This window comes from Lissotriton helveticus, chromosome 1_1, assembly GCF_964261635.1.
Source record: "Lissotriton helveticus chromosome 1_1, aLisHel1.1, whole genome shotgun sequence".
Lineage (NCBI taxonomy): Eukaryota > Metazoa > Chordata > Amphibia > Caudata > Salamandridae > Lissotriton > Lissotriton helveticus.
The window spans coordinates 1,838,031,477-1,838,058,356 of NC_136057.1; the positions used below are offsets into that span (position 1 = coordinate 1,838,031,477).

The following is a 26,880-nucleotide window of genomic DNA, read 5'->3' on the forward strand; positions in this document are numbered from 1 at the left end:
CAGGCTTTGTTTTCTTTAAAAAAAACACCCACACATTTCGGTCTATTATCAAAGGAAGTTGCAAACCATTGGAGGGGATTTCTACTTGCACATAGTTTTGCCTTCTCCTTATTCACATACATTACTAGGTGTTCTGGAAAGACGTACGTCTGGTAAGGTCTTATGACCTTTTCAACAGACTGCTTTTCCCAGTGTGCCGTTTGCTGCATGTGACGTTATAGCACAGAGTGCGGAGCCTTGGTGGAGCAGAGGAGAGGACGCATTGCTCTCTGTCCCGTACTCGGGAGAGTCCGCCAAGCACCCTAGGAGCCAAGTTAGAGTGGAGTCGGGAGCGGCAGAGTGCGAGGTACGAGAGTGGAGTCCCTGTCATAACCCTCGAACTCCCCCATACCGTGGGAAGTATTTACCCCAAGACAAGTACCCCTGTCATCCCAATATACTTAGCCAACAAGGTCGTATTTGTTGTGGTGGTTGTTGGCCGCAGTTTTATTGGGATCATAAATCACATCTGGGTCATATACCCGTCAACACCATAGCCAATAAATCATATCTGGGTCATAAACATGACATCCTCATAATCATAAATCATCTGGGTCATAAATCATACATGCCATCGCCACAGTCATAGATCATATCTGGGTCATAAACATGTCATCATCATATTCATAAATCATATCTGGGTCATAAATCATGCATGTCCTAACCCTAGTCATAAATCATATCTGGGTCATAAACATGTCATCATCATCGTCATAAATCATATCTGGGTCATAAACATGTCATCATCATCATCATAAATCATATCTGGGTCATAAACATGTCATCATCATCATCATAAATCATATCTGGGTCATAAACATGTCAATCATCATATTGTGCAGATCATATTGTGGTACATTCAGTTCGTAGATGGCACGCCTACCAATACAGTTCTTTTGTTAGTCCTTGGTCGTCCTCTTTTGTAGTGTAGTTCCTATTATCCCAATAGGCTCTGCGCATTGGAATAATACCTTCAATAGTATAGGCCTAGACCAGACGTTAACTAGGTCTACTACTGTCGATATTAGACTTAAAGTTTTGGGTTTACCAGCTAGCTCAGAGTTCACTAGAAACTTTCTCGAATAGGCAAGGAGGAGTTGAACCTCCCTGGATAGACAAGAAGGGATTTAGTTTCTGACAACCATAGAACATGACAACTTCGCTCTCCCCTAATCAAGAGTGTATCTCTAGAGTCGTGTGAAAACAAAAGACGACTTATTTTACTCAGTCAGTATGTGCATTCTTAGTCTCACCAGATTTTAGAGAAAAGGAAGAGACGGGCGTGTCCAATAAAAGATGTTATTTATTGATCAGTCTCTTTTCTCATACAAGAGAAATGGATCGATATTATTGCAATACTTATGGTTAAGTAAAGTGCATACAATAAAAGCAGAAGTATAAAATAATACTGTAAAAACATTGATATGGTTTCTAAGCCATATGAAGGTTTAAAATGAATAAAATGAATAAAAATGAATACATACACATTTACATTTGACTAATCGTACTCAACTGGTGTTTCTAACTACGCCTACCCCGTGTACCTGACCTAAGCCTAATACGTGGGCGGGAATAGAAAGTTACAGTTTAAGTTAAGTTTGTTTTGCCAAGTGACTGACTAAAGAATTCTCTGCAAGGGGTTATTCAGTTCTGTACCTGGAATCTAGGATGAATGAGGGATGGTATCTCTCGTCTCTGGTCTCGATATTCCAGGCTGCCTGCGAGGGCTACCCGGAAGCGCCGGAGCTGGATTTCTCGGCAGGAGAAAGCAGCGTCTCGTTCTCAGCGCGTCAGGAAAGGCGGGGCTGCGCCAGCGGGGTCTGCTCTGCTCTGGGCTTCGGCAAGTCTGGCTGCTCCGATCTCGTCACCACCGCGTGTGTTTGCATAGGGCAATATCGGTAATATTTATACCTTTAAGGTGCCGAGATTGACGTAAGGATGGACATAGATACGTCAATAAGGATGTCATACGACCTGGTCGTTAGCACATTCTTTTGCTGAAGTTCTCGGTGAAATCAAAACAATGGCCGCAGGGTTTTTCCCAGGTTGTCATAGGTTTGATTTGTTTTGAGAACTCCGTATGCCTTATCAGGGGCTGGAGGAATATCGCTTGTCTAATTAGATGGCAAGCGTTATGACCTAATCAGATAACACGTTCCTGTGCCGTAGTGTGGCTTTATCAGATAACAGTTCCTGCATCATGGGGGTTTTCTGCCTCATGGGATGGCTGCTAGTTAACTTGTTAACCAGAATAGGGTCAGGAATAGGGGGATCGATACAGAACCTATAGGAATACATCACACCCACTCCACGCTAACTATGGACATATTTACGAATCTATGCATAGTAAAACATACTGTAGAGTATCGTGTATACCTTACCACCCCAAAATACATAAATGCATTTTGAATTTATCAAATATACGGAAAAAACAGTCACATGTAATATATGCACTCAAGCTGTAGAATAATGCTAAAGTAATCACGCATATCTATACATTATCACTAATTTGTATATGAGAATTTACACATGAAACGGCTCTTAATACAGAAAAAAGTTTCGAGACCATTCCATCACAGAATAAAATAATTATGAACATACCAGCGGGCAGCTAATGTCTATAAAGTATCTAAAAATAGAAATCTTAGTTCTCTAAGAATAGTTCTTACTTTAAGCAGAAAATAAGTGTCCCGAAAAAATTCGTAAAAATATTTTGGGGCTGCTGAAAAAAATGGCTGTCCGTGAACTGGAGGGAAAATTGTTCATGGTATTTTGCTATTCTAGTTGAAGGCCAAATTCAGGGAACGCCGTGTGCGAGCTTGCTCAAAAGTCTCTATTTCTGCTCTGGTGAGAACATCATATCATTTAGACTCTCGAAAAAGTTGTCAACAGCTTCCTGGGAGAGTTCCACTAACTCGGAAAAAGATGTAACCATGCATTCGTGCGCATGATTGTCTCCATTGACGTTTTGATTAGTATTGCTGACAGAAGGTCGTACCTGATCAATGATGCTTTCATCTTGAACTTCACTACCCCTTAATCGTAGTGGTGAAGCTTCCACGAATGCCGTCATCAGGATTGGTAGCCGTTGAGGGCAGCACAAAGTATGAGCCTTTATTGGACTCAACAATGTTTCTGCATCCATTGGCGCATCTGATTGTAGAGTCAGACAGGTGTCTAACACGCATTCTTCTCCGCATAGCAAGCACCTTAATACAGGTAAAACACATCGATGCCACATTGGTCGAAATGAAAGAAACCAAGTCATGTTTAGGTCTCTAAGCCGGGATAGTCCCAGGATTTTTGATATCCGGTCCCGGTATCCAATGGCTAGGATTGTTTCTTCCCTTGTCGCAGGTGTTTTGTCTGTGACATGGTTTGCCATAACGAAATATAAGGACTAAGAATAGGATTCCTGCAATTAGTCCCAAAATGAGGGGAAGTCCGCCAAAAATCGAATGGACGAAATCTGGAAAAATACCCAGTATGGCTTTGAATGGTGTTAATGCCATTGAAAATACTGTCTTAAATACTTTTGAGACTCCACTGGTATCAGAAGTATTTAAGATTTCATTCAGGATTTCTGCGAAATGTATGGGGGAATTAGTTGATAATAAGGAGTGAATCTCTGCCGTCGTCCTTGCGACTAGGAGATCATACGTTTCTTTTGATGACGTGAGTCTGGTCGGCGTCTGAAGAAGCACTGTTTTCATTCTGCTTAAAGTATCTATTCGAATAGAAGTAATTTTCAAGTTGGGCCATGCCCTTGCCTCCCTGTCTGGAAGGGAGCTGGGGAACAATAAGCGTCCACAGCACTTGACCTTCGCAGTCGTAGTTACGAGATAAGGAGTCCCGGGCATAAGACTACAGCATCTGCGATCTACAATTAGAATGTAACTCCCATTATAGAGTCTTTGAAAGAATGGTTCTATCTCTGTTGCAGGTGCGCCTAGCTGGTGACATGAAAGGTTATTTGAGTTCCCTTCACAGGCTCCATGCAAACTAATTCCATTACACAGAAGTGTACCGCTCAGTGACATTGCACAATTATTGCCACTAAAACACTTTCTGTCCTTTATTACTGACACATGCATGTGAATAGGGCAAGTTCCATGTTGTTTTAATGTACCCCTTTCCCAATTTTTCGTACATGCCAGCCTGTATATATTTTTGGCAGTATTGAAACCTGAAGGTTGATATTGGAATATTAATTATCCCATGTATTATCCATTCACTGACAGGTCGTTCTGACATTGTCACTGGTAATCTCTCGAGTTTCTCAATGCTCATGATTGTATAATCAGCACCCTTCTGGGCCATACTGATTTGTTTATCAGTAAGGTTAAAGATATTGAATAGTGACGTTGTGTTGATTAAACGCCAAGGCACATAGCCTGAACGCAGATTTTGTAACGTCCAGCCAAGCTGTACAATAGAACGCAATTGAGACTGACCGTGTTGTAACAACAGTAAGTCTTGCGATATTATGTCGATTGCTGAAGACACAATGCTGTCCAGAGAAAAAATTCTGGAGGACAGAGTCATTAACCCATTGTCCACTACAGAAAGTGATTTTTCCAAATTAATACGGTCAATTTCCCGTATTCTTTCTGCTGTCTCAATTTGAGTCACCTTCCAGGCCTCGTTGTATGCTGCATATACAGAGGCTGCTATGAAACGTTTCTGATGCTGTTTGCGCGGTCCCATAATGAAATCACGCAAGTCAGCACCATCAGTAAGTAAAGTTAGGTGTTGCTTAATTTCTGCCAGTGTGGAAGTCTGCAGCCATTGAAGGCATAATTTGCCCACACTGTAGGTGGTTATTATTCCTGGGTGTTGTCTTTGGGAATATCTAGGGTCTGGCCTGGTCATTTTGAACCCCTGTGTTTTGTTCAGGAATCTGTTGTGACAGTTATTAGTATCTGTGGGCCAGATCAACCACTGTTTCCAATCAGGATGTGTTCTGTTTTGGTTTAATACATAATTTACGTCTATCTCTTCATCTGTGGAGCTATTGCTGTTCATTGTTGGTTTTGGAATAGACGGTTTATTTAAGTCTTTGATTTTGGCGAAGCCAAGACAGGTAGTTTGTTGAACAGTGTCATTCAAAAATATAATTTGTTCTGGGATCATGCAGGCTCTAAACAAAGATTCTATACCCTGTACTTGCCATTCTTTTGTACCCCAAACACTTTTTACTTCAACATTTTTGTCCCAATAATCAAAACCAAAAGTATTCATTTGTTCAAAGAATGAGTCTGAATATATCAATTTCGTGTTTGTTATCATGGTCTTTGTCCCTGTCTTATTTGACAATTTGAAATAAAATGTTTCAGCATTACTTGTGTTGAAACCTGAAAAGTATGAATATTTGTCTTAAACGGTTCTTGAGCTTCCTTTTTGAGGAGTTGCACAATGTTCCCATTGATTATAATTTAAAACATTTCTAGGTTGTGCAGATCTATGTAGAAAATGGTTACCATAGTGGTATAACAGTACATACTATCATAATTTGTCGAACCCTGCAAATAATCATGTTTGGTAAATTTAGCAGACATTACTAAGTCAGACATCATATTATTTATACTTTCAAAGTCCCAATCATCAGCAAATGAGCTTGGTTTTACAAAGTCACTCAATGAGATCTTAATTTGGTGTGGATATTTCAGGATTTCAACCGGACCATAAATTTCGTAGTCAGTTTTGTCCCATGCTACCCCACCCGGTATAGGATTGGCTGTGAAGTTGACTGAAGAAAGTTCTCTTTTCTAGACGTGTGAAGATGTGTGTGGTTTGAGGATCAAGTTGATTTTCTGACTTGCTGTGTCCATTTTAGCATATTTTCCCTCAATGAAGCGTCCCAAAGTTAGTACCATGATGAGCCAAAGTATGAGGATAAATGCACCAAAACCCACCCAAAATTCAATCCATGGAGAAATTAGATATGTTTCTTTCAGTTGTTTCAAAAGTACTTTAACTTTATCTTTAAAGGTTTTTGTTGATGGCTGTGTTTTTGATTCAGTGAAGCCTTCAGAGGAATCATCGAAGTTTATGAAGTAGCCGGATGCAGTTCTGTCTATTGTTCCAATTGTTTCAGGATTACTGTTTCTTGCATAGTCGTTTGTTACTTCATTATAGATTGGTGTGTCTCTGCTAAATGTTTTTATTTGGGTTTTCAGAGGTCTAAGTTCCATTGCATTGTTGCATAGTCCTTGTTGTAGTTCTGTAGGTGTTTCGAATGTGATTAGCCTCTTAGATTGAACCTCTGTGTTAGTAGCAAATCTTGGTGTTCTACTACTTTTCGGGAGTCCACTTGGCCTACTATTTGTTATCGGCCACATGTTGTGGTTTTACCAGGTCGATGGATACAACTCGATTCTCCTTTTTACCAGCAAGCGGCGGTAGTACAACTGATCTTGTCCCGTTGACAGACAAGACAGGAACTGCTTTTCTGTAAGAAGGCCCAAATTCCTTCTTTACCGCGATCTTTTCTCTGACTAGATCCCCGATTTTTGGAATCCAGACAGGTCTTGCTGGGACAGGTGGTGGTTCTTCAGTGGTTGTTGGCTGCTGTTTCAACTTTATGTTGCTCAGGTCTTTTCTTGTTTTGTTTAAGTCCTGCAAAATAGCCAAACGGTCTTTGATATCAAAGCATTTTTCCTTCACCACTGAAGTCTGACTGTCGAGATCTAAGACTAACATCCTAGTTCCAAATAATAATTCGTACGGACTGAATCCCTTCAGATAATTTCTTGGCAAGTTATTTAGACTACGTTGGACACTTATTAGATGTTTGACCCACCCAGTTCCCGAACCTAATATCCTTTCTGTTATAGATAGCTTTATGCCTTGGTTTTTTCTTTACACCATCCCGTATCCCTCAGGAAGGAAGTGAGAAGAGTCCCGCTGTGCTATGCTCATTTGGCCATGTTTCCCCTCAGGCTGGAGGGCTAGAGTGAAAACAATGGTCAAACGTAGCATGCTTCTAGCGTATATGCCATTTAGACTCGCAAATCTTTGTATAACAGTCCAGATGTCAGCCGAGTGCTGGTGATCTACATTATAAATGGAAACTAGCCTGTATATGTTAATCTGACGCTTTGCTTTTTACTGTTGATCTTTTCTGGAGTGAAACGACACGGTATTACACCGTTTCTCTCACCACTGCGATTTCTGTTACAGTTTGGGCAGTTCTTTACAAAAATGGTATGATGCAGGCTCATGCCTGGCCACCAGTACCTTGATTGTAATTCTTCCAGAGAATCTTTTAGTTTGAGGTGTCTGAGACCCTCGCCCATATGTGCGTCTGCTATTAACAAGTTTCTCCTGTCCATGTTTGGAATCACTCTATCCCCCACTCCAGGGATTCGAACAAAAGGGACGGAGTTTGCATCGATTATGTATGTATAATTGAGTGGATAGTTGATCGGTAGCGCCGAGCAGTCGCCTTTTAATGACGTTTTCACCGCCAGCACTGTTTCACCGTCAATATACTTCACTGTACGCTTTTTTCGAGCTACGGAAGCCGATTTAGTTGCTACCGCTGTGGCTGTCTCAGCCAATGAATTCCCTGCAACGTGAACGCCATCACGCTGATGACTCAGTGAGTGTGTCACGTGAGTCTTTGGTAGTTCTTTTTGTAAAAGAGCTATTTGTTCCCAAAGCAGTTTTTGCTTTATTGTTGCATCTGTGTCATCTTTGTAACCGTTTTGAATCCATGTCTGCAAATCGTTGTTATATGATTTGACGCAGTAATATGAATCGGACACTATAAGTGTCGGGAATTCGCGATCCGCATTATCTAGCGCCATTTTCAATGCTATTATTTCTGTCTGTTGTTCTGAATTAGTTTCTACTGAGTGTGTTTTTGTTAATAGAGGTCTTAGTTTACCTCCGCGCCATACTTCTTTTGTAATCTCACATGTGGGGTTGTATGCTTGTTCTCCCCAAACGGAGGGTTGAGCATGTCCGTCTGTATAGATTACACAAGCGTATTGTCGTAAGGGCAGAATGTCGATAGGCAGAGGGAATGTTCTTTCATATTCTAGATTTTTCAATTCTTTTAGTTCTGGATCAAAGTAGTAGTATACTTTGTCCGTTGTAATTGAATTCACCCATTGTATCCATTCCGGATTCAATGTTGTTGTTGGTAAATTACAAGGTGTTGTTAGTGCCTCAAAGGCTGATTCTGCTGTTCTGACTGTGATGTGTCTACCGTCGCTTGATCTTTTTCTCTAGCTATTGCGGTTTGAACTGCATGAACAATGTTTTCTTTAATGCTGAATTTCTTTTCAGCTTCTGTGTACAAGTGTGATTTGAATGCAATTGGTACCTTTTCTCCCTCATTAGAGGTCAGGTATGTGAATCCGCATCTTCCTGGGATGACTCGAATCACACGATTGCGTGTGTTATCACGTGTTTCAAGATTTCTGTGTGTATTCGAGTCCAATTGGTTCTTTTAAAATCTGGTTTTATTAGATCATAAAGGGGTTTGACCCTTTCTGCGTAATTTGCGATGTATGTTCTTCCGAAATTTAGGAAGCCTAGAATTGTATGTAGGTTTTTTAGCGTTCTAGGTGCTTGGAGTACGGCACATTTCTCTAGGCAATTGTCAGCCAGGCTTTTGCCTTCACTTGATAATTCGTATCCTAACAACAGGACTGTTAGATGGGCAATTCTGGATTTTTTAAAGTTGAATTTGTAACCCTCTGCTGCGAACCCAAGTATTATGGTGTTCACTCTCTTCAAGTGAGTATCCAAGTCATCATCTGTTAAGTATATGTCGTCGACATAAGATAATGCTTCGTCATCATATGTTTGTAGTAATTCTGTTACTCTCGCTGAGAATACCCCTGGGCTATTCTTGTACCCCTGGGCTAACCGACAGAATTGTTTTTGAGTGCCATTTATTGAGAATGCAGACAAATATCTGCTCTCTGGTGCTATGTTTTGACAAAAGAATCCATTAGAGATGTCTAATGTTGTTTTGTATTTTTTGCGCACTATGTTATTCATTAGTGCAGCACTATGCGAGTTTTGCACTGCAAAAGTTTTGCAACATGAGTTAAGGTGTCGGTAATCCAAAACTAGACGATATGAATTGTCTGGTTTGGAGACCGGAAACAAAGGGTTGTTCATTTGTGAGGTGCAAGTTTCAATCACCCCCTGGTATTCTAATTGATCTAGAATTTCTTTTACCTGTTTTTTAGCTTCTTGCTTAATTGGGTACTGTCTTTGTGCAGTAGGTTGTGATTTTAACTGGATTTTGTGAGGAGGAGAGTCCTCATCCCATCCTACATGATTTTTATATAAAGCAGGAGCTAGAGCTACTGCCCACTTTCTGGCAAGTGTGTATTTTTTATGAATTGGGATATGATTTGAGAAGGCAGGCATAATTATTTCTTCGCCATGAGGGCACTCCCTGACAAACTCTGGTGGCCAGTCTTTTTCAGCTAGAAGGATGTCATAGCCCTTGGAGAGATTATCCCAAAATAGTCCCCTTATTTTTCTAGTCTTATCCCCTTCTATACGTAAAGTTATTTCATATATTTTGTGAGGTTTGCTAACTCTGGTGTCTGCAGTTTCCACTTGAAGATATTCATTCGTGTCCACTGTCTCCAGATGATTCATAAGGACTTTGCGAGCTATGCTCACTTCTGCTGCGCTGTCTAGCATTGTCTGAGCCCATTCTTCGTTTTTCAGTTGTGTCCTCAGTATTCTCGGCATTGTTAACTACCTTGATACTGGCTACCTTCTTTTTTGGAAATTGTAATTTCTTTTTTAGATGAGCAGGTTCCTTGTCTTTGGACTTGGCGTGCTCTTCTCTTTGTTCTGATCGTCCTCTTCTTTCCGATTTCTGCGAGGAAGTCTGAAAAGATTGAGAGGGACGTGTATCAATGTCTTGATATCTATCAGGCTTCTTTATATTATCCCTATTTCTAAGGTTATATCTTTTCCCAGAGGGGTCACTTTGGGGTGACCTGTGTCTTTGGTTCGGAGATTTTTCTCTCCGCCGAGGAGACCTTCCTCTGGACTGGAATTTCTTTTCTTTAGGATTGGATTGTTTGTTTCCATCCCAGCTTTTTTTTTTGTGATGTTGAATTATTATTAAAAAATATTTTTTCAGGACTTTCAATCAGTTGTGGTTTTACTGGTATTCCACCTAAACTATCTCTACCTAGTTCCTCATAGGATTTTTCTATAATTCTGGCAATTTCAGCTGGTTGGTCTGCTATATCTGTCTCCTTTAACCTCTGGCGGATCGCCACGTTTGCTGCTTCTCCCTTTATGTTGGCTAATAATATAGCCGAGACCTGCTTGAAGTCTTTTAGTAATTTCATACCAAGAGTTAAAGCGGGTTCTGGACCGTATTCGTCTTGAATTTGTTTTAGCACATCTGGTATTACCGAAATGGATGGAACACCGTGCGTTTTTGTGTAGATGGAAGCAAAGACTGTACCCCAAGTGTCACAGTCCTCCACGTGTGGTGCGATTCCCATTGGAAGACAGATAGTCAGAATCCTGTGTTTTTCTAACGGGGTGGTGTCTGGAAACACCACCTCTATTTGGGTGATTTTTTTGTGCTAACCAGAATGGTATTTGTTCCCGTTTAGCTGGTACCTTACCTAGGCAGGACTGTATGTTCTGTGGTGTAATTTTATTTGTGTTCCCCTGGTAAGGGGTCAGCTGTGGAATTTTAATTGCTGGTTGAATTGTTGAAGTCCGCGTCACGTATTGGACTAATTGTCTATGTAATTTTATTAATTGTTTTAGCTGTGTTAAAAGCTCTGCTTGAGACATCCCATTGATGTCTGGATGTGGTGTGTATCCGGCTAGGACCGGCCACGTTGCTCCTGGTCTACCTAATGGACCGAGCCTGGTGATGTGATTATTATGTTTTAGGGCGCCATTAAATAAGAGCAGATGCTCTTGAAATTTAAGTGGTACTTCCACCCCCTCGAAATGAGTGTACTCATTAGGAGGGTCCTCTGTTTTGTAATAGTGGAAGTACTTTGTTACAGCATTTGCTGCTGGAAAGTGTATCCATGAATAACATACCTCTGTCTGCCGATATTCGTGTGCCTCAATCACGAATATGACTGTGCCACCTCTAGGTGTCAGTCCATTTTCTATAAGTTTTAAAGTTATAGATTTCCTCTTGATGACCGGGATGAGTATTATATCCGGGTCTGCGTCTTGCAGTGCATTATCAGCAGCTGCGAGTTCAGTTGCTATCCTAACTGTCTCTCTTTCGTCATCACTGTCTCCCATTTTACCGACAGGAACGTTATTTAGTTTGTTTGCAGATCAGGTTTCTTATGGAAACAAAGATTAGATGCACAATATTTTGGAACAGTGTATCCTTCAACGTTGACTAAACCAAGAACCATACATAGGAGTTTCCTCCTGCGAGGTCTGGCGGATATTACCTTTTACCCACTCCAGACGTCTTTGGAGTATTATGGGAAAAAAGGGGTCTGAGTGAAAAAGCACGACTGAGTTACTCTAAATGTCTTACGTTAGTTTTATCGCCCTTCCAAACACGTTGGGCGCCATGTAGTGTAGTTCCTATTATCCCAATAGGCTCTGCGCATTGGAATAATACCTTCAATAGTATAGGCCTAGACCAGACGTTAACTAGGTCTACTACTGTCGATATTAGACTTAAAGTTTTGGGTTTGCCAGCTAGCTCAGAGTTCACTAGAAACTTTCTCGAATAGGCAAGGAGGAGTTGAACCTCACTGGATAGACAAGAAGGGATTTAGTTTCTGACAACCATAGAACATGACAACTTCGCTCTCCCCTAATCAAGAGTGTATCTCTAGAGTCGTGTGAAAACAAAAGACGACTTATTTTACTCAGTCAGTACGTGCATTCTTAGTCTCACCAGATTGTAGAGAAAAGGAAGAGACGGGCGTGTCCAATAAAAGATGTTATTTATTGATCAGTCTCTTTTCTCATACAAGAGAAATGGATCGATATTATTGCAATACTTATGGTTAAGTAAAGTGCATACAATAAAAGCAGAAGTATAAAATAATACTGTAAAAACATTGATATGGTTTCTAAGCCATATGAAGGTTTAAAATGAATAAAATGAATAAAAATGAATACATACACATTTACATTTGACTAATCGTACTCAACTGGTGTTTCTAACTACGCCTACCCCGTGTACCTGACCTAAGCCTAATACGTGGGCGGGAATAGAAAGTTACAGTTTAAGTTAAGTTTGTTTTGCCAAGTGACTGACTAAAGAATTCTCTGCAAGGGGTTATTCAGTTCTGTACCTGGAATCTAGGATGAATGAGGGATGGTATCTCTCGTCTCTGGTCTCGATATTCCAGGCTGCCTGCGAGGGCTACCCGGAAGCGCCGGAGCTGGATTTCTCGGCAGGAGAAAGCAGCGTCTCGTTCTCAACGCGTCAGGAAAGGCGGGGCTGCGCCAGCGGGGTCTGCTCTGGGCTTCGGCAAGTCTGGCTGCTCCGATCTCGTCACCACCGCGTGTGTTTGCATAGGGCAATATCGGTAATATTTATACCTTTAAGGTGCCGAGATTGACGTAAGGATGGACATAGATACGTCAATAAGGATGTCATACGACCTGGTCGTTAGCACATTCTTTTGCTGAAGTTCTCGGTGAAATCAAAACAATGGCCGCAGGGTTTTTCCCAGGTTGTCATAGGTTTGATTTGTTTTGAGAACTCCGTATGCCTTATCAGGGGCTGGAGGAATATCGCTTGTCTAATTAGATGGCAAGCGTTATGACCTAATCAGATAACACGTTCCTGTGCCGTAGTGTGGCTTTATCAGATAACGGTTCCTGCATCATGGGGGTTTTCTGCCTCATGGGATGGCTGCTAGTTAACTTGTTAACCAGTATAGGGTCAGGAATGGGGGGATCGATACAGAACCTATAGGAATACATCACACTTTGTCGTGTTACCTCTGGGACCACAATTTGGGTGGTCACCCACGCCCTTTGCGTGTAGGGAGGGGTAGCTTCTCCAAGGAGTTAGGCCCAACTCGCTACCTTTTTGTGCCCTGCCGTCCGGCCGGGTCTGGGCCGCGAGCGCCGTCTCCGTTTGCTACTCCCATCCTTGGCCCGGCCACCTCACCCTGCCGTGCGGCATCACAAAACGAGTGGCCTACTTCTACACACCGCCCTGTTGGTGTGTCTCCTTAGCCATCCGTTGTAACAATTTCCGCCCATGCTTGTGTTGCTGTCCAGCACTGCGACAACTGCTGGTTCCTAGGTGTGGGTGGGTGGGTCAAAAATTCAGGTGCGCCGCTTCCCCCGCTCCACAAAATTAGGAGCTATCTGGGGGAGCGGCGGCTTATATCCCCCTTTCTGCTCGTCCACTACGCGCAGCTGCCCCCCCATTGGGGGGTTCGTACCAAGCGGTCCCCCCTATTGGCTAGGGGGATCCTTGGTGCCAACCGGATGTTCCCTTGGGAGGTGTTGATCCTTCCTGCCGCTTCTGGGTGCCCAGAACCGGTTCTTCCACTGGGGCTCTACGTGGGTTATGGCGCCGGCCCTTGAGCCTCCCCCCCCTTCGGGGGAGTGCGGCGGCGTCTGCAATATCAGACAGGGTAAACAAGATGCACCTCTGCAGTGTGGATGTAACCGCTGCACCGAGAGCGAGGACTCTGCGCACCATCTCTCATATGTAACGCCCAGGACGTCTTCTCTTGCAATGCCATCTGGTGGAGTTCGAGCAAAGTTTATGGCAGCAAGTAAGTGCGGGAGATTGCAGGACACGATCACAGGTGTGAAAGACATGGATGGCCAACGAAGTGAGGACTTAAACCCAGCGAACGGTGAGCTCGCCAAGGGTATTTGTTCTTTAAAACCATGTCCCCTCAGACACGCACGGCTGGAAGAACAAGCATTTGCAATGCAGTAGGTCTCGCATTTACGAGTTTGAGCTGCTGGCATTGTAAATGGCAATGCCTTTTATTTTTGTGTTGTTTTTAAAATAGATAAATAAAAGGCATTGTCATTTACAACGCCAATAGCTTAAACTCTCACAAATGCGAGACCTATTTCATTGCAAATGCATTCAACGCCCATGCTATAAATATTTGTTTTAAAGCCTTAGGAGGGAGCATGTCCTGTCTGCAGCAGCAGGCAGGACAAAGCTATTTGAGAAAGAGGCTGTAGTTAAAGCCTATTGAGTAAGAACGCTCTTAACAGGGGATGTCACCATGGAGCTTACAAAATGACAGGTGGTACTAAGGAGGGACTACTAAGCCTATTGACCAATGAACAGCCACAGTGTACAGTGGATAATGACGCAAGCCAATGAAATGTATGGGTGGAGAGTGGGCGGAACTTCAAGTTCCTACCTGAATACAGCATGCTTCACAGAGCAGAGTGTGTGATCGATCTACGAACCCGGGCTCAAGGGCCCAAGGAAATACATAATTTAGATAATATTTACATCTTCAGCGCGCCTAGCAAACCTCAGGAGTGAATTAAGATCAAGTCGCCTAAGGTCTCAAGAAAGTGCTTACCCCTTGTGCAAACAAGAACCAGATCAAGCAGGCGAGCTAGGATTTAGTGCCTCCCTGGTGGTGTAACTGACATCCTCCCTTCACCTGCAGGCAAAATGGCAGCTACTTGGCAAGAATCAGTAGAAAAGCCACCTGCCTTATTCCCCAAAAGGGAAATCGATTTCTCCAGTTCAACTATGCAAAATCCTAAATAGGCACAATACCCAGAGTACTTGTTAATGTAATCATCAAATAAAGCCACTAATAGCAACATGGACTCTCTGGAAATCATATTGGGGAAAAGCCTAAAAGTTCTGCACGCTACACAAAAACATGACTTTCCTTGCAAGGAAATGACTACTCAGGCTTGCATATTTCAACCCTAACTGAGGGAGGAGACTCAGAACCCAGCCAGCTCCTAGTCCTTTTGAACACGAAGCAAGCAACAGTTGCAGCAAATATTTTCCAATCCGATAAATGGAAATTCAAGTTAACCTGCTTAACGCACTTGCTGTCTTCATAGCAGGGATGGATGATAAGATGAGACTTCTTAATTTCACTCATTATTAGAGCTCAGGCTACAATAACGTAGCGCTCCTTGTACATGCTCACCCATACTGTGTGAGCTAACCAGCTTCCCCTGCATTATAAATGGCCTCCTCGAGGAAGTTAAGCTGGGCAGGCCCAAACCCACGGAAAGGAAGATCGAACCAATCAATAACCAGAAATTGTCACAAGACTGACTGCAACTCAGAAACAAGCATGGGGGAAAAAACTGTAATAAATTAAGTTTCATAGTGGAAATTAATGTCGCAGAGAACCTGGAAGAAATTCTAGACATTGTTGAACCCTCCAGCCAGATTTCTGACAAACGTGCATGGCTACTAGTTTGAGTCAGACTTAAACTGCACGCCTAGTGCAATATATGTAGGATGAAATCTTACAGAAGGAGGAGGCAAAGCGGGCTCCCCTCACTGTGGTCGGCCGACAAGCCACCCAAAAAACAACTTCAGGGGGCACTAGATTAACTCCAGCTTGCCCATTTCTAAGGACCCCCATGATTATGCAAGTAGGAGAGAAAGAAACTGTGCAAGGGCAGAAACAGACACTCTTCACCAGTTATAGCACAGAACATGGGGACGTTTTTTCCAGTTTTCAGTAAAGAGAGCATCAAGTATTTGGTTCCCAAAGAACGAGGAGATGCCATAAAAGGCTGCTGCATGGCCAACAGGAGGTGGAATCCCATCCATATAAGATTATACGACTGAGCGGCCCTCCATCAGAGGCAGTAACCACATCAGCAACCATTGATACCCAAACCGAATGAGCCAACATCGAGCTGCCCAAAATATCTGCGGTAACATTGCTAAATGAGGGTCAAGAACCAATTTACAAGCCTGAGGGCGTCCAAAATGGGGACTTGGTTACCACAGGTCGTTATATAAAGGTAACAAGACACGTTTAAAATCCCTTCTACAAGCTACTGAGCATCCTCTGCCTCAAAAACAGGAGAAATTAAACCGGGTCCACAGGCTAAGCAATGACCAGGCATCTCTGCCCCAATAAAACAAAATACTAAGATACACAGAATGCAAAACTAGGGTAATCAGGATGTACTAAGCCACACCAATATCCTCCGGCTGCAGGTGAACATCCAGGGCTAGCAGATTTAAGATCTGGAGATATAGCATCCATAGAGTTTATAACACCACATGGACTTCAACAAACTGAGCCTACTGTTGGCACCATTATGCCAAACTGATATATATGTATAAAGCCACCTTTAGGAACTGGAGTATAAAGATAATTTGTTTTCTTGAAATGCATATTTCCAAACCAAGTCAGTTATCTCTTTGACGGGGGATACTCAATTCGGTCTCTAGTTTGAGAAGTGCTGTGAGGCAGTCTTCATTACTGTTCCTTGCGTCCCTTGGTGATAGCACCCTGACCTCGTATGGCCACAATCAGGGGTGACTGGGCATAGGGCTGGTCAATTAAACTGTCACACTTCAGACTTGAACTGGCGCGCAGTCGCACTGTCTACAAATTAAAGTTTTAATTGAATCAGATCAAACGCCACCCAGCCGCAGGAACTAAGGGAATAAAAAATGTGTTCATGGAATCTCTGGGGTTTATGCAGCAAAATCGACGATGAAAACTTTAACATATTGGTAGCAATTCCATGTTCTAGCCCACCAAGAAACCTGGTCTCCAACCCCGATTCCGTAATAAGGTTTACAGAATACACATGAAAATACTTTACTATCAAAGTAAAGCAGTTTGGCCATCCCAGAGGGACATCTCTATATATATATCAGCTCTGGCATGAACGTAAAAGTTTCTCACTTCACGCTAACAGAGCCTGACTTCCTTGCAGTGCTCTTGGAAGGCAGAAGGGAATACCCTCCCTAATCATTATAAACATCTATTTAAACCCTCGCCCAATAGAAACAAGCATTTGCAATGCAATCTTGTCTCGCCTTTGGGACTTTATATGTATTTAGCTATTCAGCACATTAGCCTGGGTCCTGAAACATCTACTGTTCTTTAACATGGAGGGAAAGTAAGCACCAAACTGTGTGACACGCCACGTATGGGAACACATGGAGAGAAATATTGCCTTTCAGCGGGGAATGGTATGGTCCAAAGCTCTGCTTTTAATATAAAATCAGGGCCTTCGGTAATCATATCACTGAAAATACACAATTTAAAAAAAATATTGCCTACGGGTGCTTGTGTAAGACAATTTCTACTTACTGGAATCTAGAAAATGCTAAAGTGATTCTGGTATTTTACTGACCTCTGCTGGACGTTTTCTATCAAGAAAGTTAAATAGTGGCAGTTGCCAGAAAAATAAAAACAAGAAAGTCCCTCAGTAGAAAGCAAAATCTGGTATTTTACTGACCTCTACTGGTCGTTTTCTATTAAGACAGTTAAATAGAGCCAGTTGAACAGAAAAAAAGTCTGTAAGCAGACAAGTCATAGGGCTGATCTCCAGAGCCCACGAAGTACATACACATATAAGTATATACTAAAGTATATACAAGAGGTCTCGAATGCTCGACCTAAAAAAAATAGTAGTTGGAAAGTTATGTCAAGTTACAGTGGATGTGAAAGCGGTTTACTGTAATGCATACATGATTTTAACAGGGGATTTCAGCCATAACCTATTCCACGCCCAAGGAGAAGAGACTCATCAATGTGAGATGGGCATTCAAGGTTTAATCCCAAAGCAATCTTTTGCATCAATAAAGCACTCTGACAGACTAGGGTAGGCCCTTTTTGAGTTTTTCACTTCAGGCCGCAGGCCTCACAGTTGTCAATGGCAGGTTTCCTGGCGAAAAATCCACCAACATGGACCAGAATAATGGAGGATTGTGTCTCGTACTTGGACTGCACACTGGTGAATGTTGCCTTGTTCAGCCTAATCCAACAGTTCAGTATCGACCAACATCTGGACCGTGACCACTTACCCCAGGGCATTACGCTGGTAGCAAATATCCCAGTCCTATCCGAGTCAAAGGCCCTTCTGTCCAATGGATACATGCAAACCTAAGGAGGGTAAGATGGGGAGAGGAAATAGCACCAGAAATTCTTAATAGTTGCGTAAACTTTATGCTAAGTAATCCTGATGTAGAGCACCCTATAGTCGGCTTGCTGGACCTAAATAAGATACATCCTCACTAAATATCCTAGTGAATATCACATTATTGGCTATACCCTGAAGACTTAGAAGAAACAGTGGTTGCCTCACGAAGTGAGGCGGTCTAAGAAAAATGTGAGCAGGTTTTTGCTCCAGTTAAGAACTAACCCACAATGTCAAGATCTAAAAGTGGCAGACAGTTTTCAGAGGAGTAAACTGAAAAGGAACTTTAGGCCTTTAAAAATCAAATTATGATTACTCTTCAGAGCTCATCAACACCAGTAAATGGAAAGACTCGGCACACCTCTGACGGATGGTTAATATATCGGAGCATAAGCCACGTAAGGCCAATAATCTAAACATTAGCAAGCAGGCTTGGGTGTACTTCTCGACATTTGGGGCCTCCCCATGCCTGACAAAATGCAGCATAAACGACGTTAAATGGCATAATAAGTCCACACAGCTTTTGGGATGAAAGCCCCTAAATTTCGTGCACAGCAGTCCAAAGTGAAACCACAAATTGGGGTATTCAGCAGCAGTCACCTTAGCACACTATAGCAGCTTGATTGATTTAACTGACCATAATCAATCAAAAACCTGCTTAAACGACTATATCCGTAGCGATATTCATAAACAAATGATCAAATCACAGACTAATTGTGCTCCGAGCCTGAATGGGCTCCTAGGCTCTGTTCAAAAAGGCCCCTAAGGTGTAGGGTAATAGGCTCACAATATTGTATAGATATATCCCGCAGACAGAAGACATTCCCGAGTCTTGGAGGGGCTCGATAATCCATCCAATTGTTAAAGCTGGGGATCCTGCAAACCTAGTAACTATCATCTGATTGCATTAATTGATATTTAGTTCAAACATTTTGCAGGTTTGCTGTTTAAAAGGCCTTGAGTCATGGGTCAAGACTCAAAGGATTATCCCCATGAATCAAGCAGAATTCCACCAAAATAGGGCCGCCTATGGAATCGGATGGCCTCTCCATGCTTATAACCTGCACCATACAGACGCACTTGCTTCTGTATGTGGGCTTTGCAGATTTCAAGGCAGCATTTTTCAGGATCCAGAGCTTCTGAGTGTGATAGAATTTCTATATTACGAGACTTGGTTGCTGATAAAAGTGGATGACTGTAGCTCTCATTCAAGAAGAATTGCAGCCATGGAAGGCTTAAAGCAAGGCTGCTTCTTGGCCCCCTTGCTTTTTAACCTGTTCATTTTTTTTTCCTTACCGGGATACTGTAAAAAGTCAATTCCCACTTTCCTATACTTGGAAATAAATCCCTATCTAATCTTTGTACAGACGACCTGGTGTTGCTAAGTTGAACAAGAGGTTGTCTGTGCTCTTTTAGAATATACAAAGTCAAACAGGTTAGAGGTGAACCTAGAAGAAAAACAAAATATTTTTAGAAAATGACTGAGCAATCCAGGCTCATGGCAGATGGGCGGCACGAACATTGAGAAAGTCCCAGAATGTTAATACTTGGGGTTCTGTTTAGACTCAAGACAGACCTTTCAGAAACAAAAGTAATGCATTAGAAACAAGACCCATGCCCTGCAAGCTGCATTTTGAGCTCAGTAAAAGTGTTTTGGGGCCTTAGCATAAAACCGATCCTCCAGGGTATGCAGGCAAAGACATCACCAGTCCTATCATACGGAATCAGAGTCTTGGTGGCAAGTGATGCTAAGCTGCTGGATGCATTGATAAGAATTTAAAAAATGTGTGTTACGACTACCATAATCTGATTTGCGGGCTCATATATCTGTGGAATTTGGACTTCTTAAGCAACTTGTTTCTAGGAAAAGCGCGTTTATCAAGTTGTCCCGAGATCAGAGCAGCAAGTTCTAACACTCTCAATGATGTGCTATGAAATGAGCTAAACAGTGCCGGGATCAAGGCTGCTCATGCCCGATACAGGGAAACCTGCTTAAAAACCTACATATCTGGGAGGTATAGTCTTTGGGCACTAGGTAGAATGAGTTAAAAAATAAAGTGTGGAACATCAGTGCATGGTTCATGGGCAGACTCTTGGACAGAGAAGCACTGGGCCAGCGTTCTCATTCCTTGATGGCTTTACCATCCAGGCCTTTTAATACCCTGAAAGTTGGATCTTGCAGGCCGGTACAGCAGCCTTGAATCCGTTAAATATGGCACTGAATGTTAGATAACTTAAGTTTCATGTCAATATTCTTGCCCATGCTTAAGGCCCATAGAAAATGAAGCCTGACATCAGTGCTTTTTCTGTCTTCCATTGCATACAATTTCTCCGCCCAAAGATGATTCAAGATGAACTTTATTCATAGTAATGCTTATTTTCTGTAATTGTTTATACCAGTTGTACTACCATTTTCACGCCATCTTTATATTATGCTTCGTTTTCATTAGGCATAATATATAATAATCCGAATTGTTAGGATGAACACAATCTACACATATAAACGTCAAATTGGCACTTTTGTATTTCTGCATAGGCACATTGGCACTTTCTAAACTAATCTGTGTTCTACAGCAATTTCAAACTTCTAAATGAAATCTTTTTGTATCATGTTACTATTTGATTCTGTATTGCTTTTATCCTATGTTTGTTTGTCTTGCAAATGTTTTTATTACCCATGCAATAAATAAATAGCTCTTCTCGTTGTACAGATTTTCTCCAAAGCATGGCAAAAAAATGGGTCACCTGTGCAAACACACTTTATTTTGCTAAGTGAGACCATTTTTCTCTGTGGAGACATTCCTCCTTCTACCTATCAATCGAATTTGATGTTGCTCCATTTCCCTTCCCACTTGGAAGACAATTTACTCCATCCCTAAGCTGAAGTTAAAATGTATAGTTTGGGGCTTCCAAGAAATGTATTAGATAGTGGCCCTTTCTAAAAGGCAAACCATTCCTTAGAACACCTACTTCCCACCCCTTGAGTGCGAGTTATAGCTGAGAAAATATCCATAATTTGTTGGAGAGCTCTGGACCAGCAAATGGGTTTACACCTACCAAGAATATCTTTGTGTATTCCTGGCTGGCATAAAAAGATTAAATTCTTATATGATTGAATTTACCTCTTTTAATAGAATCCATTATGGTTGTAGAAATACAATATCTGCTAGGAAGGTAGAACTAGCAATGGGTGCTAATTGCACTTATAATGTTTAACTGTCATAAAAAGAATGTTAAATAAGCAAGTGTGAACAGTTACCAGACTGTTGAAGCTGCTTAACTCTGGACCCTGTTTACAATTGGAATGGTTTCTTTTCAGGGCTAGATTGTTGCTTAAACAACATTAAGAGGTTGTGCCCGGAGGCTGTTGAATGTGCTCTTGGCACTGCACAGTGAAAAGTTCACCTTGATTTCATTTATAATGTTTTGGCTTTTACAACTTTACTGGTGATTATTCAGTTAATAATGGCTAAGTTCCAAGATATTTGAACATTGTACTCCATAATTTAACAATGGCCAATGAAGAAGCTCTGCAAAGGCTACCATTATATCCTTTATATGAAATATGGGTTTTCATACCACTGCCTTTTTTTTATAAAAGTGCTCAAAATGTAGTATTTTTACTATGTGAGTAAACACCAGTGTTGCACAATAAAATGTGCTTGGTGCTAGTGTGGCAATAAATGCATATATTGTTCCTCTGGTTAAATCCCATGATTTTACTCTTGTAGAAGGAAGATAATATACTTGTTTGTGCCACCCCATCCTGCATTTAGTTCAAGTATGAATTTGTCATCTGTTACAAAGCTAGCTTTGTTAACCTTTTCGTATTATGTCTATTTACGAACACGTTTCTGTGTCCTTTTCCTTATTATCTTTTTCTACTTATGTAGGGGCCTGCTAGTATGATGGCCTACTTGGTTGTATCGGGACTGTTCCTTACACGCCTCAGGAGACCTATAGGGAAAATGACCATCACAGAGCAAAGATACGAAGGAGAATACAGATATGTCAACTCGCGGCTTATCACAAACAGGTATTGCAATTCGAATAAAGGTTAGCTGGAAAAACGCTGCATTTTTTGTAACATGCTATACCCTTTTTTCACTTTGTGAATGAAATTCTCATTCCCCAATTAATGCACTAAATTTGTTATGAATTAGAAAAGCCAAAGAAACCATGCCCGAAGTGGCAGCTTAATTTCAATATTGCCAGTAGTACATTATGTGAAAAGCTTATTAAATATGAAAATGTGTGCAAGATGGAACTTTGTCTTGAAACTTACTGAAAAGAAAGTCAATCCTGTGGTTTTGACCAACCTCGGCAAAGCCACTAAACAACGGAGCTCCTGATCATAGTACCTGACACTTTTTGAAGCAACGGTATTTTACTTCCTACGTTAGAAGATAGAACTCCGATTTATTTTTCAGGAGAGTGTATAATTCTCATTTCTAATTGTAGTATCTTTAGGATTGTATAAACATTTTAAGCTGAAACAGCTGGTATGGCTTTGCCAAAATCAGTACTTTAGTCCAATTCAAGGTCGATCAGCAACAACAGTAGAGGACTTTGAGGCATCTTAGTAGAACAGAGCAGGTGCCATCTTGGGCAGACTCCAGTGGATCTCTGTATTTTCTCCTGTTTTGAGGATGTGCTTTCTTGGAGCGAGTGAAAGAGGTCGGTACACTACATATCTGGTGGGCAGTGAATACCCTTCAGTAAGAGGTAAAGCCACCATACACCGCTCTAGTAACAACTTGTGTAACAACTTGTGTGTAGTATGGGGTGCTGTTCTGATGCACACATCTAAGATGAACGTGGGTGGAGACAGTGTTTAGTTTGGCTGAAAGTATAATAAATAGCTTAAATTACAAGTGCTGATAGAGGGCAACATAGATGCATATTGTATTGGTAATCTGTGCCGAAGGATATAGCATACATTTTAATGCTGTGTGATCCCCTAAAAAGAGGCAGTTTGGTCTGTAGTGGGGAATATTTTTTGTTACGCGTTATTGTGCTTCATGCTATCAAATACGAAATTTTATTACTGTTGATCAATTTCTCGCCCTCCAAATATTTGACAGGCCTAAAAAGACCAATAAATTGTAACAAGCATTTTGTGGAGTCCGTGTTGCTGCGTTCCCTCTACCCACTTATTCTGTTGCCATAAACGAATACATTATCTAATGGTGTAAGGCGCACAGCTGCAGACACATCTGAAAATGTCAGTTAATTGGTAGATGTGTTAAATAAAGGCCAATGGGTGAAGAAGGTGTAAAATGAATGAATTAATGAAAGGATGGACCAAAAGAAAAAGGATTTAATGTAATGTCTTAATTTCAGTCATCACAATAGGCCATACTAAAAAGCATAGTTTTAAACCCTGCTGTGAAACAGTGGATTATTATTTGGGGTGAATGATAGTGCACTTCAAGTAATATTACTATTCTTGTGAGGTCCAGTAAAGGTTGCAGTAATTTAAGCCTGTGCTTAACCCCTTGTTGCTATGGCACAGAGTAGACCGATTTAACTTTTAAAAAAAAGAGTAAAATATTTAGAAGCACTGAAACAGTGAGTCAAACACAGCACAATAACAATCTCACTCAGATTTATAAAAATAGAGAATATTTTAATGAACAGAAGAGACAAAAATGACAAAAATCCAATAAGGTGAACCAGCTATATGAATTTTTAAGGTGTTTGAATTAAGTTTTAGCATCAAAGCCTCAACCGTATATGCATCTGCTCGTGCTGGCTGGAGTCAAAAGTAAGGCTCGAGGCCCACCAAGAAGGAGAGTGGGTCAGATACGAGACCCAGGTAGGTCCCATTCAAAAAATTACCTTTGGACTTTGAAATATTTCTTTTTTTGTGTGTTGAAATTTTTTATTAAAAAGTTTTTAGATGACAATACAAAAACACTTACATGTGCAAGCATAGAATAAAATAAGGCATTGATAAATGAAGCATAATACAAGTAAGAAAATGATATAGTAATACATAACATATAATAAATGTGAATAATCAAAAATAGCAAATATTCAATGAACTATAAAGCAGGAATAAAAAGAGAAAAGAAAAGAGAAAGGAAAACCCCAGAGGAACAAGAGAAAGGAGAAAAGGAGGCGAAACCAAGACCTATGAGAAGAGTTGAAGAACAGAAAAAAAACAGGAGGAGTGAACCAAGGAGGCATAACAGACGTGGGAGAGGAAGGAATAGAGACAGTCATCATCCACCGTGGTGTCTAGGAATGGGGACCATGTTTGAAGAAAAACAGAAGCCTGATCTTGCAAGTTATAAATGACACGTTCATAAGAGTCTGTTTGTCCCATAGCCACTAGCCACTCTTCCTGGGAAGGAGGTAAGGAAGACTTCCAATGGAGTATGATACAAATTTTGGCCGTAGCCAAAGCAGTATAAAGAAGACGGGTCTGTGGTTTAGACAATTTCGGAAGACCTCGAAAATCATGCAAAATAATATTTGCAGAAGTAAAGGGTAATGGTAGTGACATGGCAGAAGCCAAAGTCTTTCTTATCAAAAGCCAGAATGCTCTAGTACAGGGGCATTCACAAATAATGTGCGTGATATCACAACCAGAAGCAGAACATCTCCAACACAAAGAATGTGTTACCAATTTATCATGATGCAATTTAGATGGAGACCAGTGCCATTCATGGATGATTTTGAAAATGCAAAATTTTAGACGGCCTCTCTGACACCTTTATGTAAACCTTCCAGAATTTGATCCCATTGAGTATGAGAATATGTAACTGATAGGCGAGATTGCCATCTTGATTGAAAAGCTGTTGAAAGGGGTTGCGAAAAAAGAGGATGCAGGAAAGTCTTCTAAAGACCGGACGACACACCTTTGAAATTTTCCCACAAATGCAAATAAGACAAAATAGGAGATGCGGTCAACAGTTCAGGTGGAGAATCTAAATGTTTTGTGATGGCCTGTTGAAGCTGAGTATATTGGCGGGATTGTGTGGATAGTAAATGAAATTCCTCACTAAGTTGGGAAAAAGATTTAAAATTGTCATTATGAAATAGTTGGTCCTGCGAGTGAACACCAGCTTTCTGCCATAGAGGCCAGGATAACATGCGACCACGAACCCAAATAGCTAAGTTGAACCATAAAGGAGCTTTGATGTGAAGCCGCGGATTAGATTTAAGTAAACAATGACTTCTTTGCCAAGATTTATGCATAGCAGATAAGATAGGGTTTTTAGGATCGGAAGGACTAGAACCCTTGCCATATAAAAGGGACAAACCAAGACCGGAAGTTAATATGTGACGTTCAAGTGGGACCCATTGAGGTATGTCTTTAGACTTAGGCAAAAAGAAGGAAAGTTGTGAAAGATGAAGCGCGAGTAAGTAATACTCGATAGAGGGAAGACTCAAGCCCCCGTATAATTGGTGAGATTTTAATTTGGCCAAGGTAAGACGCGGTTTAGCCGTACCCCATATAAAAAGTTTAATTTTGGAGTCAAAAGACCGAAGAATAGTTATCGGAATGTTTAGAGGGAGCATACCTAGAACATAAAGAAATCGCGGTAGGGTAACCATCTTCACCGCCTGAACCTGCACCCAGAGAGATAAGCCGAGGACTTGCCATTTATCGAAATCCCTTTGCATTTGAGCAATCAACGGTGTTAAATTATCCATAACTATGTTATCCAATCCCCTGTTAATCAATATCCCCAAATATTTAAGCCGGGATGGTTGGCAATGAAATGGGAAACCAGAAATTGCAGCTTTTGTAGTACCAATGGACATGGGCAATGCTTCACTCTTATCCCAGTTTATCTTATAACCGGGAAAAGAAGAGAAATCATTGATGATGCGAAGGAGAGCAGGAAGAGAGCGGGGAAGATCAATTAATGTGAGAAGAATATCATCCGCGTATAAATAAATTTTTGAATGCCCAATTGGAAGAGGAACTCCAACCACTGCAGGCGATTGACATATTGCAGCAGCCAAAGGTTCCATTGCCAAAAGGAAGAGAAGAGGGGAGAGGACAACCTTGACGAGTACCCAGTCTGATTGGAAATGGGGCAGTAAGGAAACCACCGCAATTAACTTGAGCTGATGGGCTATCATATAACAGTCGCACTTGAGCTATAAATTGGTCGCCTAAACCAAATTGTTGCATTACGGTAAAAAGATACTCCCATTCAATGCGGTCAAATGCTTTTTCAGCATCCAAAGAAAGAAGTAGGGCATCATGAGCAAGGTGTTTAGCTGACCATAAAGCATGAGAGAGAGTACGTAGATGATTCCTAGATGAACGACCGGGAACAAGCCTACTTGTGAATTGTGGACCTTTCGAAGACATGATGCTAAAATACTCGCAAGAATTTTAACATCAGAGTTTAAGAGAGATGGGGCGGTAACTAGCACATAACAAAGGATCTTTACCAGGTTTTGGCAAAATCGCTATGATGGCCTTGTTGGAAATAGAACCAAGAGAAGACTCCGCTGTGGCTTCTACAAATGCGGGATGTAGAGTATTAGCTATACTCTGACCAGTTCACTTGAAAAATTCAGGGGGGAAACCATCATCACCTGGTGCTTTATGGTACGGTAAAGCAGTGATAGCTGAGGAAACTTCGTCCTTCGTAATAGCTCCCTCAAGGAGAGCTCTACCATTATCAGAGAGTCGTGGAAGACTCACCGTATACAAAAATTTTGACATCTCTGACGTAGCTACGTGAGTGCTTGGTGAGTAGAGAGATCTGTAAAATGAAGCTAATTCTTCAA

At 41.4% G+C, this 26,880-nt stretch overlaps 1 protein-coding gene across 1 annotated transcript in view; it reads left to right on the top strand.

The window, feature by feature from the left end:
* ABCD3 (ATP binding cassette subfamily D member 3) overlaps nucleotides 1-26,880 on the top strand; it is a 344,077-nt gene that overhangs the window by 186,132 nt on the left and 131,065 nt on the right. The window contains exon 9 of the mRNA XM_078641238.1: nucleotides 22,014-22,156. Within this exon, the coding sequence (XP_078497364.1) occupies nucleotides 22,014-22,156 (143 nt within the window). The remainder of the gene's footprint in view (nucleotides 1-22,013; nucleotides 22,157-26,880) is intronic.